This window comes from Mytilus galloprovincialis, chromosome 13 (assembly GCF_965363235.1).
Source record: "Mytilus galloprovincialis chromosome 13, xbMytGall1.hap1.1, whole genome shotgun sequence".
NCBI classification, from domain to species: Eukaryota; Metazoa; Mollusca; class Bivalvia; order Mytilida; family Mytilidae; genus Mytilus; species Mytilus galloprovincialis.
Window position 1 is genome coordinate 41,352,437 of NC_134850.1, and position 14,597 is coordinate 41,367,033.

General features: G+C 31.1%; 1 protein-coding gene across 1 annotated transcript in view; it reads right to left on the bottom strand.

Moving 5' to 3' along the window:
- LOC143056305 (uncharacterized) overlaps positions 1–14,597 on the bottom strand; it is a 313,066-nt gene that overhangs the window by 157,471 nt on the left and 140,998 nt on the right. The window contains exons 4-18 of the mRNA XM_076229390.1: positions 10,628–10,760; positions 10,191–10,251; positions 9,650–9,756; positions 8,708–8,793; positions 8,163–8,221; positions 6,849–6,970; positions 5,957–6,047; positions 5,285–5,399; positions 4,779–4,953; positions 3,758–3,947; positions 3,368–3,576; positions 2,873–2,988; positions 1,942–2,168; positions 1,533–1,678; positions 91–267 (exon numbers count right to left, since the gene is read on the bottom strand). Of these exons, the coding sequence (XP_076085505.1) occupies positions 91–267; positions 1,533–1,678; positions 1,942–2,168; positions 2,873–2,988; positions 3,368–3,576; positions 3,758–3,947; positions 4,779–4,953; positions 5,285–5,399; positions 5,957–6,047; positions 6,849–6,970; positions 8,163–8,221; positions 8,708–8,793; positions 9,650–9,756; positions 10,191–10,251; positions 10,628–10,760 (2,014 nt within the window). The remainder of the gene's footprint in view (positions 1–90; positions 268–1,532; positions 1,679–1,941; positions 2,169–2,872; positions 2,989–3,367; positions 3,577–3,757; positions 3,948–4,778; positions 4,954–5,284; positions 5,400–5,956; positions 6,048–6,848; positions 6,971–8,162; positions 8,222–8,707; positions 8,794–9,649; positions 9,757–10,190; positions 10,252–10,627; positions 10,761–14,597) is intronic.

A 14,597-nucleotide genomic window follows, 5' to 3' on the forward strand; every position in this document is an offset into this window, starting at 1 on the left:
AAAGTTGCATCAATAAAAAACTTGCACAATTTAGTAGGTTTACAGTTTTTTTGTGTTTTTTCCCCAGTTAACTCCATTTGGAATATATACCTTGCCAGGTAACTCCTTCAAGGCATCTATGAATTCATTCACAATGTCTTTGATGCTAATTTTACCACCAATCAGGTCTTTAAACAACCTCACTCCTGTTTCAATGGCATCAACAATCTCTTTCACTTTCTTGTCAAACTTAGTGGCTAATTCAGCTATCTTCTTCATGTCATTTTCCTAAAAGTAAAATAGCAATAAAATATCCTTGACAAGTCAAGACTTATACCTACATGTATGTATAACATAAGCTGATAATTGTTATTCTGAACATTTTAAAATCGGGTACATTATTGCTGTTTACAGTTTATCTCTATCTATAATAATATTCAAGATAATAACAAAAACAGCAAAATTTCCTTAAAATTACCATTTCAGGGGCAGCAACCCAACAACGGAATGTCCGATTCATCTGAAAATTTCAGGGCAGATAGATTTTGACCTAATGAACAAGTTTATCACCTGTCAGATTTGCTCTAAATGCTTTGGTTTTTGAGTTATAAGCCAAAAACTGCATTTTACCCCTATGTTCTATTTTTAGCCATGGCGGCCATCTTGGTTGGTTGGGCGGGGCACCGGACACATTTTTTAAACTAGATACCCCAATGATGATTATGGCCAAGTTTGGTTAAATTTGGCCAAGTAGTTTCAGAGGAGAAGATTTTTCTAAAAGATTATTAAGATTTACGAAAAATGGTTAAAAATTGACTAAAAAGGGCAATAACTCCAAAAGTGGTCAACTGACCATTTTGGTCATGTTGACTTACTTGTAGATCTTACTTTGCTGAACATTATTGCTGTTTACAGTTTATCTCTATCTATAATAATGTTCAAGATAATAACCAAAAACAGCAAAATTTCCTTAAAATTACCATTTTAGGGGCAGCAACCCAACAACGAAATGTCCGATTCATCTGAAAATTTCAGGGCAGATAGATCTTGACCTGATGAACAATATTACCACAATGTCAGATTTGCTCTAAATGCTTTGGTTTTTGAGTTATAAGCCAAAAACTGCATTTTACCCCTATGGCTATGTTCTATTTTTAGCCATGACGGCCATCTTGGTTGGTTGGGCGGGGCACCGGACACATTTTTAAAACTAGATACCCCAATGATGATTGTGGCCAAGTTTGGTTAAATTTGGCCACGTAGTTTCAGAGGAGAAGATTTTTGTAAAAGTAAACGCAGGACGACGAAAACGGATGACGACGCCAGACGCCGGACGCCGGACGCCAAGTGATGAGAAAAGCTCACTTGGCCTTTCGGCCAGGTGAGCTAAAAATCATCTTATGCATTTCAATTTAAAACAATTCCTGTCAAAATATTTATAACTACATGTCATAAATATATAAATACACAATTTGTTTACTTAGAAAAAAAAACAATTTATCTGACAGTGTCTGATAAACCTTCAAAAGATTTGTTTTTTTCATCCAACATACTTGTAAAATATTCAGATTGTACTGGGTGCCTCCTTTAAAACAAAGTCTGGCTAAAAAGAAGTCCAAGTTGAAGTCCAAAATTCCAAGGAGTACTCTGGCATAGGCCTCATCGTGAACATTTATTCTCAAATGACCGCTTAAGGGCTCTACAAAAAATATTACATTGATATATATATAAAATACACAAATTTTAGCTGAACTCTGACCTCAACTTCAAGTGTCAAATACAGGTATGTTATCTCTGCAGTGCCAGGTCTTTAAACAAAGAGGTATGTAATCGCTATATTTCTAGGCAGAATAAAAACTATACTTTCTAAGGGTATGTGATCTCTGCAGTATCAGATGTTTTTAACAAAGATGTGTCTAATTACTTTTGTTTCTAGGCAGAATCAAAATAGAGACAACTTACCAATTTTCAGATCCAGCATGTTATACATGATAATACCAAATGCAGCACCTATAGATTCAGATCCTAACATTTTTCTCCAATCAACACTTGGGGCCTCGAGTCTAAAGTCTATCTTAGGGAACTTTTCTAGAAAACCCAAGGATCGTTTTTCTCTGCGTTGAGGTGCTATTTCTGTAATTCCAGACTCATAGGGATCAATAATACCAGTTCCATTAACCTCTTCTCGTCTGGATAAAAACATAAAAAATTAATAAAAACTGAATTTATATATTTAGGTTTGAACAGATTTGTCATAGTTATAGGCACTTTTGGTTTTAATGTAGATGGGGAGTCTAAATTAAAAACTATACAGTTTTTTAATAATTCCTCAAAATGTAGTTTATATCATGCTTTTTTCAAAGGTATAATGAAGAGTATGGATCATCGGACTTTTTTTCATATCAGATTTTGTACAGATTATGCATGGAAAATTCTATTTCATGTGATTAAAAAAACTACACCATAGAATTTTAAGATAAAATATGAGAGGATAGCTCTAACAATATGCTTTCTGAAAATTAAAAAAAAATGGGGTCACTAGTCTAGTCTCGTTTTCTTGCTACATAATGAAATAGGTAAATTCACAACACATTCTATTATAAGTTACTTTATCTGAGTTATCTCCCCATACATTTGAGTTATCTACCCTTCTATGGCAAAGTTGAAAAAAATGAACCAAACAAAAAAATTCTGTTTTTTGTAAATATGATAAAACACATAATTTTCTATATTATCATGAAAAGTCTTGCACATGAATTACACACTCCTCTCGAAATCTGCACATTTCATTTAAGATCTAGACCAATTGTTATCTGCTATTTCAAAATATAAGATGAAGGAAGACACCCCAACTTTCCCAGTTGTGGAAGACCCTCTTATTTCTTAAACTTACGCTTTTAGAGGTGTGATAATCCTAGCTTGAGGATGGGCCTGATACTGTAATAAAGCCTCATAACGAACTTCATCATTCTCGTCATACATGGCAGCTTTATACATCTCATCAGCAGCCTGAAACAAAAGTGTAAAGACTTATTATCAACAATTTTTAATTAAATTTTTTTGGATGCCAAGGTAATGACATAAAGAATTTTATATGTCCATGAATGGAGGTTTTTTTTTCTACTTTTTTATGTTTCAAAAAGGGAAGCAACTGAAATTCATTGTTAGTGATTACTAAGACTTGAAATAATTCAAACATAGTCTTCATAGAAAAAAAATGTGACATTGGAACAAATGAAAGGTATAATTTATGAAAATATTCATGTTTTTCAACATTTTCCTGACCATTAAGCTAAGTTTATGCCAATTACCGTGTATGTACAAAATAAGGCTGCTGTCTGATTATAACATTTACAGCCTTTCAGTATGTTATCTACAAATAACTCACCATTTCATGTTCATATTTCCTTAGAGCATGAACTCCAGCTCTTTTGATCCAAGGTGAGTTAGTTGAGTTGATATGTGATACAATATATTCAAAAGAGAAATCCATTCTGGCATTTCCTAGTGTTTCTAACAGAATCACTCTCCAATGGTCATAGTCTATTTGTTCCTGTTCGCTCTGAATTGCTCTTTTCTTTCTGTATTCAAACGGATCTAATAAAATATACAATATTTATGTGAAAAAAATCAAATCAGATTAAATCAGTTTAATCCCTAAGGAAAGGGCATCCTCTGAATGGGATGGTTTATATGAAAAGAATTTAAGGAATTATCATTTCTTGCATTTAATCAAAAACAAGTGGAGAGGTTTAAAAACACAAAACAAAGATATTACCATGTATTCCTAGCCATTGATGAACTCGTACAGTTATTTTGATGGCCTCCTCTTCCCGTCCAGCTTTTGTTAACTTGTGTGACACTGAACCGAGACAGAGTAATACCCTTTCATGAAGATCCTCTTTATACATCTCTTCTGGATGGTTATCTTTGTTAAATACAAGGTCCTCCATTGCAGCTATCATATTCTGGAATTAGAAAGAATCAAACAAAAGTTTATATTTTGTTAAAATGAATAAAATAATATTTATGATATATGTCAATGAGACAGCAATTAAACAACACAAAAAAATAAAGGAAATGTACAGGTCAATATAGATAAAAGACAGGTTTCTATTCAATATTTATATCTCTTAATCACTTCTAGTATAAAATGGATTCATCATTATTTGTGGGATATTTTTTTTTTTGTCTTTGTGGGTACACGTGAACAATTCAAATTTTCCTATAGGCAGTATACAGACTTTTGTAAAATCACTAAATCAAATATCCACAAACATACAATGTTTATTTAAGGTGGTACCTAACACTACAGGGAGATAACTCTGTAAAATCAACTAAACGTTTTAATTACATTGTGTTGTTAAGGGAATATTAAGCTTCTCAATGATCAACTTTAGTGTTTGTCAAATTGCTATATAACCAGTGTAATTTTTCTGACAAAACGGTTGGTTTAAAAATTTTCAAATTTTTATATTTTTGTTTAAAGGTCAAAGTAAATACTTTGTCAAAATTTTATAAAAATTAAACGAGCCAAATTAATTTTAGTGAAAGTGTTGGGTACCACCTTAATACAATATTAATGTTTACTTCATCCAAGCAAATTGATACCCACAAAAATAAACTAATCTACAGTATCAAAAACTGTCAAACAAAACAAAGTGTTCAAAATAGCAATAGAAATACAAGGTATAACATAACACATATAATTTATTTAAATTTCATGAAATAATAAACTAATTAAACGGTCTTTAAACCGTTCTTGGGGAAAAAAACTTTTGTGTTAGTACAATACATACATCATGTGGTGGGTTGTCTTTTCCTACAATGTGAGTCAGCAGCCTTAAAATAAGTGTAGGCTTAGGATCAGGACTCTTTAGAATATAATCTGCCAGGAGGTTCTCACTGAAGTTTGTATAGATGACTCCAAAGGCATCCAACATGATGTTCATTGCTCCTACATATCTTGAACGACTGAAAAAAAATATTTAAAAAATTAAGGGAAATGTTTCAATAGAACCAACCTTCCATTGATAAGGAAAATTCTCAGTATCATTCTTAAATGGATTTTTTATTATGTAAAAAGTCATTACCTCTGTTTGTAATTTAAATACTATTCCTGTTAATTAACACTATACAATCAGTATTGCACAGGAAAATTTCCCAAAACTTGTTTTCAATTCTTCAGCACCGTAATATTTTGGAGTAAAAGTATTCTAAGCTAATGAATTTTTAATAACCTTAAAATTTACATTGCTATCTCTATGTCGCAATACAATTAAACTTAAATGGGTGTCTGACTTACTCTGATTTCAGTTCTACGAAATAATAGTTTGCAAGCTTCGTTAGTTCATCCTCTGGTATTGCTTTCAGAACATCTACTATCTTGAAAAAACAAGCATTTGCTTCCAATGTACGACCTGTAAATATATAGAACAACGTTTTTACATTTAATCTGTTTGAGGTGTAATGACTGACATGTAAGCCTTGAATTGTTGAAGGTGTAGTAACTGATATCTTACCTTGAGAGAAAATGGTTCACTATATAAAATATAATTAAACCCACACTTCCCTAAGGGCTTATTTATACATTTGTGATGGTCATTGTTCATCAGTGAGGTCAAATTTGGAAAAAGCCAATGCTTATAGGGTTCTGTATCATTCATAGAGGGTTGTGAAGGGTTATTTTCGTTCAACATGTTTTGCCATTCTTACTTCACGTGAAGCCGTGAAAAAGGTTCGTTATTCACCATATTTTTGTGAAATCAGTAAAAAGATCAAGGTGCAAAAATTTTTAAATTGTTTGTTCATCTTAAAATGGCAATTTTATTTCTCGTTTCCATGCAGATACCCCCCTTTACTCCCCTCTTCATAGAACATCTAAACAATTGACAAATCATTGAATAGAAACAAAAATTATTATTTTTAAGTTTAAATGATATTTAGCATAATTTTTCTGTCATTATGATATATTTACCATTTTCTGGCTGTGTCCACATGCAGGTTATATTCCCTTTGATATACTGCCAAGCTTTAGCCCTGTCCAGCATAGGCATTTTTCTTGTCATCTGAAAAAAAAGTACATGGATGATGAAACTTAAATATTAGACCATGGGAGCTGATTTTTTTTTAAAATTAGAATGATTTGTTTATTTCTGCTAATTATCATGTGATTATACCAAATGTTTATGGTTATCTCCGTATTTGTGTCCAATTATATAATTAAGTGTTGGTCATCTTTGTCAAATTCATTAACCATCTTAAGTCTCAAATGATAAAGAGCTAGTAATAAGAGTCTGGCTTAAAAAATTTAATCCTGTTATCTATGACAAGTTTAATTGGTACTTTACCAGGATCAATATTGTAAGCCAGACACACGTTTTGTATAGGAGAGACTCATCAGTGATGCTAGAATCAAAAAAGTTTTAAAAAGGCCCAAATAAAGTACAAAATTGTAGAGCATTGAGGACCCAAAATTCCTAAAAAAAATTGCCAAATAAAGCTCAGGGAATTTTATTCCTACCTAGGGTATAAAATTACCTAGGGTATAAAATCCTTAGTTTATTGAAAAATTCAAAGTTCATATAATGTATTTTGTTAAATAAGCCAAATATACAATGTAGATTTTCTGACCTTGGTTACATGGATTGTAGTAGATTTTGTCAAATATATTTTGTTAAATAAGCCTGATGTACAATATAAGTTTCTGACCTTGGTTACATGTATTGTTGGAGATCTTGTCAAATATATTTTGTTAAATAAGCCTAATGTACAATGTAAATTTTCTGACCTTGGTTACATGTATTGTTGGAGATCTTGTCAAATATATTTTGTTAAATAAGCCTGATGTACAATGTAATGTTTCTGACCTTGGTTACATGGATTGTTGATTCTTCTAATCCCAGCATTGGTTTAGTGACAGCATCTCTTTCAAACCTTCTTGTCAGATAGGATAGACTTCCTTTACTGATGGCTTTCATCTCAGGAAATTCTAAAATATAAAATTATTTACATATATCAAGAATTTTGCTTATTAACTGAAGTTAATGTATGTACGGATAGTTTTATTTTTCATTCTTTTTTAAATACTACTTAACTCTTATTATAAATGAATGATGAACAAGTGTCTTTAAACCAATAGAAATTAAAATGAATTTTAAGAAAGTTAAGCAATATGGTTTATAGGAAGGTTTAATATTCATAAAGCTTATGGCAACATATATGTATATGCATTATTAAAGTAAGTTAAGGTAGATGGGGTGTCTAAATTATAATCCATAGAATTTCTTAATAATTTGCCAAAATGTAGTTTATATCCTGCTTGTTTAAGAACATTAATAAAAAGAATGGGTCACCAGACTTATTTCCACACTACAGGTTGTGCAAAATTGTCAGATTTTGTATAGATTATGCATGGAAAACCCAATTTTCGGTCATAAACGAAAAATTAAACCATAGAATTTTGAGATAAAATATGAGAAGATAGCTCCAATAATATTCTTTCAGATAAGAAGAAGAAAAAATGGGGTCACCGGACTCGCTTTCTTGCTACATAATAACATGGGTAAATTCCTAACACATTCTATTGTAAAAGTAACACTATCTGAATTATCTGCCCTTGCATTTGAGTTGTCTCCCCTTATTTTGCAAAGTTTGAAAAAAATGAATCAAACAAAAGTATTTGTTTTTTGGTAAAATACAACCCTAAATATGATAAAACATGGCATTTTCTATATTATAATGAAAAATCTTACACATGAATTACCTACTAATCTCAAAATTTGCACATTTTATCAAAAATCTAGACCTTGTTTTCTGGTATTTCAAAATCCAAAATGGAGGAAGACACCCTATCTACCTTAAATATACAATGAACTCCCTTTTCACATTTTTTTTGCCAGGCAGGTTTTTTTTTCAAATTGAAATTATAGGGTTTTTTTTTCTATATTTTGTAGATTTTTCTTGAAAGATGAAAACTTTGATGAAAATATATCTGCAAAATTGAATATATGGGCTCATGAAGGAATATTTAAACACAAGAGATTAAGTGTGCTTATATCTTAAATATATATGCATAAAAAAAACTTTAGCAAGGTAATAATGTGTAAACTGAACCAAATAATTTCAATTCAACTATAATTTTTTAGTGTGTCTGATATTTAGTTTTTACGTTCAATACATACCCATGGAACTGAATTCATTGACAGCTTTTATTTTCCTCATTCCATGCAATGCATCAAATCTGAAAGAGAAAATAAATTCCATACTTATTTTTTGTTATTTTCTATGTGAGAAATATGTATGATTAACCATACATATTCACTAGTTTGATTTGATTATTTGTTTAATTTCCAATGATAAATTACTCAATCAATTTCAGAATGACACTCATTCAATTCATTAATATTTGTAAAGTAACATTTTTCGTGGATTTCATGGACATATATAAACCAGTGGAGAGCAAATCTTATAAGACCGTTTATGGAAAATTCAATGTTTTTTGGCATTCAAGTATGTATTTCACCCCTAAATCCATGTCAGTTTCTTTGCTAGAATATCCTGATTTGGGAATATAGGATTATCAGCCCAGGCTAGTATGGAAAATGTTAAATCTGTATTTTAATTTTACTCATAAAACTAAAGTCACAAAAATAAATAAATCAATACCATTATAATTCAGTTCATTATCAAACTTATTAGATCCTTTAATTAATTTAAAACTACTTACTTTCCAGACGGTCTAGTAGGTGATATGAAATCTTCTTCAATTAAGACACTGTGTATAACTTCAAGGTCCTTATGGTAATGCATAACCTGTGACAACAAAAATACTTATTCAATTAAGATTTGTTTAAAGCTTATGATGTCAGGATCAAGATAGTCTTACCCTTTTTCCCTATATTAGATTGCTAAACCTAATGCTATAATTGTCAAAAACAAGATGCTGTTTTACCCTCTTCCAGGATCCTGGTCACGGCACCAATATCTTGAAGGTTGTGGAAAGTACTTCACTTTGAATTAATAAGACTTGTGTTCATACAAATTGTATTCCTGTGTTGAGAAGATGCTCACAAGGTGACTTTACTTATACATTAGGAACACTAAACCATTGATAATCCAAGTGATATTAGTTACATAGTAAATGAATAGCGGTCAAACCTTGACAATGCTATTTGAATTCGAGGGAGACCATCAAACTATAGCAAAATGCAACTAATTACGAAATAATTATATTTCAGGTTAATCCTACAACTTCCTTGTTGAATTTTTTGATATATTTTTAATTAATACCACCAGAACACTTTGTTCAGACGATATGTGGTTGAAGATTAGACATTTCTAACTCAAGAGATTCAATTATTTGAAGTGAACACTATTACTAGTATTTGAGGTCTGTAAGTATAGTTTAACAAATAAAAACCATTGACATAGTGCAAAAAGAATAGATACATTATCAGCAGTTGTTGACCTTTTTCCCCAACTACTGTTTTTGAACAAATGAAGTTGTGGCAAAGATTTTTTATTTTCATACCATGTCTCCAAATGTGACTTTTTCCTATATCTACTCACCTTAATTTTTTTTTAAGTGTGGACATGGGAACAGTATATGTAATGCGTTGGGGCCTATAAAGCTAAAGTATGATTATCTCAGTATGGCAATTATACTTACCTTTTTATATTTTCCACCTGCGTTTTTAACCAATGCTTCGTGTCGTACTTTAGTGAACTGCAGCCCTGTACTTGTCTGTTTAACAGTATAAGTAGCATTATGAGGTCCTATAAATAAAACATAACAATATAAAAAAATAAGTCAGTGAATATTTCATGGTACTTTCAAAAAAAAAGGGAAAACTATTTATGATTCTCTACAGTTTTTAACCAATTATGTCAAACAAAAGTATGCTGATGGAAGTCATTTTTTTATGAAAAGATCAGCAAGAGGCAGGTTTTCTAATTGTTTTTGACGGTTAAAAGGTGGTATTAATGATGACAGGACTTAGCTAGCATGATAAGGGTGTGTTCCCTGACTCATTGGGTTCATGAAATGGCACATCCTGACTTGAAATTGTCCATCTAGAGCCTTTGTATGCACCTTCAATATCAGTAGAATAAATCAGCCTTTGTGCATCAAAACTGGTAGTAAAATGATGAATGTATCCATCAATATCTAATTACAGAACATTGTTGAGTTTAAGGTTATTATTATTTACCTTCATGGCCAAGTTCTTGTGTTTGGTAAGTAAAACCATCATGTGATGAACTCCCAGAGATCTGTAAATACATAATACAATTGCATATTCAAATATTTCAAAATGAAATTAAAAAAAATCAAGATCAGGATTGATATGCATAAAACTACATAAATCTTGAAATTATAAAGAAAATAAGGTTTCAACTTATATCTACTTTAAAAAGTTATAATGAATGCATCCGATTAATAGTGTAAAGACTGACTAGAAATTCATCAAGAAAGAAGATGAGATTAGCTTAAATTTCAAGCACAGGAATCTTAGACTTGTCTAAGTAAGAATATCAGGTATATGTGGCATAGATTTATAACTATAAGATAAAGCATTTTAATTTAAAGCTTCTTGACAAGGTCAAAGAGTGTAAAAAATATGTAATGTTTATAAATAATAATAATTACTTCTCCTTCTTCATGAAGTCTTGATGACAGAAGAGCGGCAAATCCTTTCTTCGATGCCAAGACAAAATCATCACTTTCTTCTGGATGGTACACCCTCAATATTTTTCCTTCAGGTGTTATCTCAAAAGAGAACCTTAAAATAAAAGCAATAAGAATTACTGGCTACTGTTTAAAGCTGTTTTGTTTTACTCTAGGACAATCAGCTCACATACATGCTCAAGGTAGTTTTTATTTGTAGGGGGAGGGGAAGGAGAGGGTTGCAAACAACAATTAAATTAATTCATCAATTGGTTTTCATCTCTTCATTTATAAACTTTAAAACTTCAAACAGACTCAAGGTAGAGAAATTATAAGTCATGATATACTTTGTAATCTCCCAGATTCATGTAAGCTAGCATAAAAAAACATATACATAATTGGCCTCTATTAAATTCCTTTAATATAAAGTATGGGGTTTTTTTGTTGGTTTGTTTTTGTCTCATTGGTGTATACTATGCCAGACAGCAAATTTTGTAATGATGTCAATTTCATAATTATTATCTAGTGAAATTCATTTTTAAAAAAATACATTTTAAATTTAACAACAGTAATGAGGCCGTACATACAAATTGATGGTGTAAAGGTATTTTATGTATTTACAAATTGCTAACCAAACATATCATTTGATATGGCAGGTTTGCAAACTATAACTATGTTATTCTTGTAAGCATGAAAATGAAGAATTTCCATGATTACTTGATTGGCAAAGATGAAAAATGTGACGCGGCCTTAACACTTCTCAGTAAATAAATGTAAATTGAAATGACAAACTGAATTGTAAGGAAATTTTCCATAAGACTGGGATGATACCTCCTGATAATGTGTAGATGAACTGCCTATTGTTACCAAAATTTGCACAGTAAACTGGCTGTTTGTCAATTCAACATGACAACAAGTTCCAAAATTGGCAACTGGTTTATGGGAGATAACTTGAATGCAAAGTTGTTTAGGGGACGACTAACCAGAAACTATTCAATGATTCAAAAACAGATTTTTCTTTGTAGACTTGTTTGGGTCTCAGTCGGCAAAAAAATGTGGGGTGGGGTGATAAATCAGCAAATTAACCCTTCATACATGTCATACATGACGTTAGCGCATCGTACTTCAATGGAAATGCACAAATATAAAAGTACCAATTATGTGTGAGGTAGATATATTACAGAAAAAATATCAATATAATCTTCTTCGACTGATCTCTACTGTGTTGTACATGTGTTTCTGCAGAAGAACTTGAAACAAATTTGAAACTGCCTCCTCTTCTTGTGTTTATGATGCTAAACTAAATTATGAAATTGTTTTTGCAAAACGAAACAAAGCGTGGGCAAAGCGTGTCACTCTATGACATCAGTGTGGTTAGTATGTTGGAATCTCAGGTTGGAATGTTTCAAAGCAGAGACATATATATGGTGGCACGGTAGTATTTGCATTCCAGAATTTAGGTTGCTCTTTTGTGTACCCTACTTAGGTTAATGTATCTAAACAGTGTGATTGGACAAAAAATACAGTATCAACTGAACATACTTTCCCAAACTGAGGGATGAATCAGGTGTAGAAAAATATGAAATAATTTTACATACAGATGAAAATGAATTTTTGAGAATTTTTTTTAATTTTGTATTCACTGCACCATAAAAGACCTAAAAACACTAGTGGCCTTAGGTATTTAAATATAGCAAAAAAAGTAAACGGTCATGATACATATTCAAATTCATTTCTAAATAGTAAAATGAAAGTACTTCAGTTAACTGTGAATGTAGAATTTTTTGCAGTGTTAGAAAGTGGTGAAAATTTTAAAAAGGCTATCATAACCCCTATGGGCCAGGAAATACTACCGTGCCACCTTAAGGGGGATATATATTTTTACACTAAATCAATAAAAGAAATTTTTTTACCTATGCAATTTGTAAGTTTATCAATAAAAATTTGATTTAGGGCAACTATGATAAAAACAAGCCTTAAATTCCACCCTGAGAGTAAAAATTGCTGATTCAGCAAATTTTACCTGATCTGTTGGTAATAATGTAAAAATTTACCTAAAAAGTAGGACTTCATTGTTTTTATGTAACTTTCAATGCATTTTTAATTATATAGGCTCGGTTTAACTTTTCGCAGTGTCTGACACATGTGCAACCACTGGAATTTGAGACGCGACATTCTTTGATTGCATGTACATCCTATTATTTCCACCGAAATAAATAAATTGCATAATTTCTTATTTTTTTCAACACAAGTACAACTATACTAGTTTTCTTCGGGTTTTATTTGTAGTTCTGAGGTATCATGACACCAGTAGGAGCATTTTTGGAACCATTAAGTGGTTAAGGGGTCCTTACTTATTCATTTAGCCCTCATATTTGGCTGAAATAGAGATAGCAATAGGGGTTGCTTTACATTGACAAGACATTATTTTTGACAAAGAATGAAATTATAATGTTATATAAGCATGATTTAATGGTTTATTCATTTTCCATGCAAATGCCATTAATTGTTAAGATTTTCTGACAGTGAAAAGCAAAATAAAGGCAATTTGATTATGTAAGGGGACATAATTTAACTTAATGCATACATAAGAAATAGACAAACAGTCAACTTAGAGATGTGTTCTAGTACATGTATTGTCAAAAACATTTTAGAATAATAGTTAACTGTAATCTGAAGACTCTTGTTGTATTGCCTTTATAATCTGGAAATGCTTAAAGTAATATAAGGCATGCTGTAAAATGTGGAATGGACTTTAATATCATTTTTCATGATTTGGTGCTTAAACTGTTTCTTTTAGTCAGATTAACCATAAATAGAGTTGGCAATCCAATAATTCCTCCTGAATCACCATGTTTGACTTCTGTGTTTTGTTGAAACATCATCTATTTGGGTTTTGTGCACTCCTTAGGTTAAAATGGTAAGATAAAAAAAAAAGTGAAAATCTGCCAGATGGGGTAGGGTTGTAATCTTTCATTTTTTTTTGGTAAGAAATGAGTGCAGACAAGTATTCTTTATTGTACTATGTTCAAAAGTAAGAAGTCTATGCATCATAGGTGTCATGACTGGTTTCAGGTTTGTTATGTCTTGGTTAAGGTGGCACGGTAGTATTTGCATTCCAGAATTTAGGTTGCTCTTTTGTGTACCCTACTTAGGTTAATGTATCTAAACAGTGTGATTGGACAAAAAATACAGTATCAACTGAACATACTTTCCCAAACTGAGGGATGAATCAGGTGTAGAAAAATATGAAATAATTTTACATACAGATGAAAATGAATTTTTGAGAATTTTTTTTAATTTTGTATTCACTGCACCATAAAAGACCTAAAAACACTAGTGGCCTTAGGTATTTAAATATAGCAAAAAAAGTAAACGGTCATGATACATATTCAAATTCATTTCTAAATAGTAAAATGAAAGTACTTCAGTTAACTGTGAATGTAGAATTTTTTGCAGTGTTAGAAAGTGGTGAAAATTTTAAAAAGGCTATCATAACCCCTATGGGCCAGGAAATACTACCGTGCCACCTTAAGGGGGATATATATTTTTACACTAAATCAATAAAAGAAATTTTTTTACCTATGCAATTTGTAAGTTTATCAATAAAAATTTGATTTAGGGCAACTATGATAAAAACAAGCCTTAAATTCCACCCTGAGAGTAAAAATTGCTGATTCAGCAAATTTTACCTGATCTGTTGGTAATAATGTAAAAATTTACCTAAAAAGTAGGACTTCATTGTTTTTATGTAACTTTCAATGCATTTTTAATTATATAGGCTCGGTTTAACTTTTCGCAGTGTCTGACACATGTGCAACCACTGGAATTTGAGACGCGACATTCTTTGATTGCATGTACATCCTATTATTTCCACCGAAATAAATAAATTGCATAATTTCTTATTTTTTTCAACACAAGTACAACTATACTAGTTTTCTTCGGGTTTTAT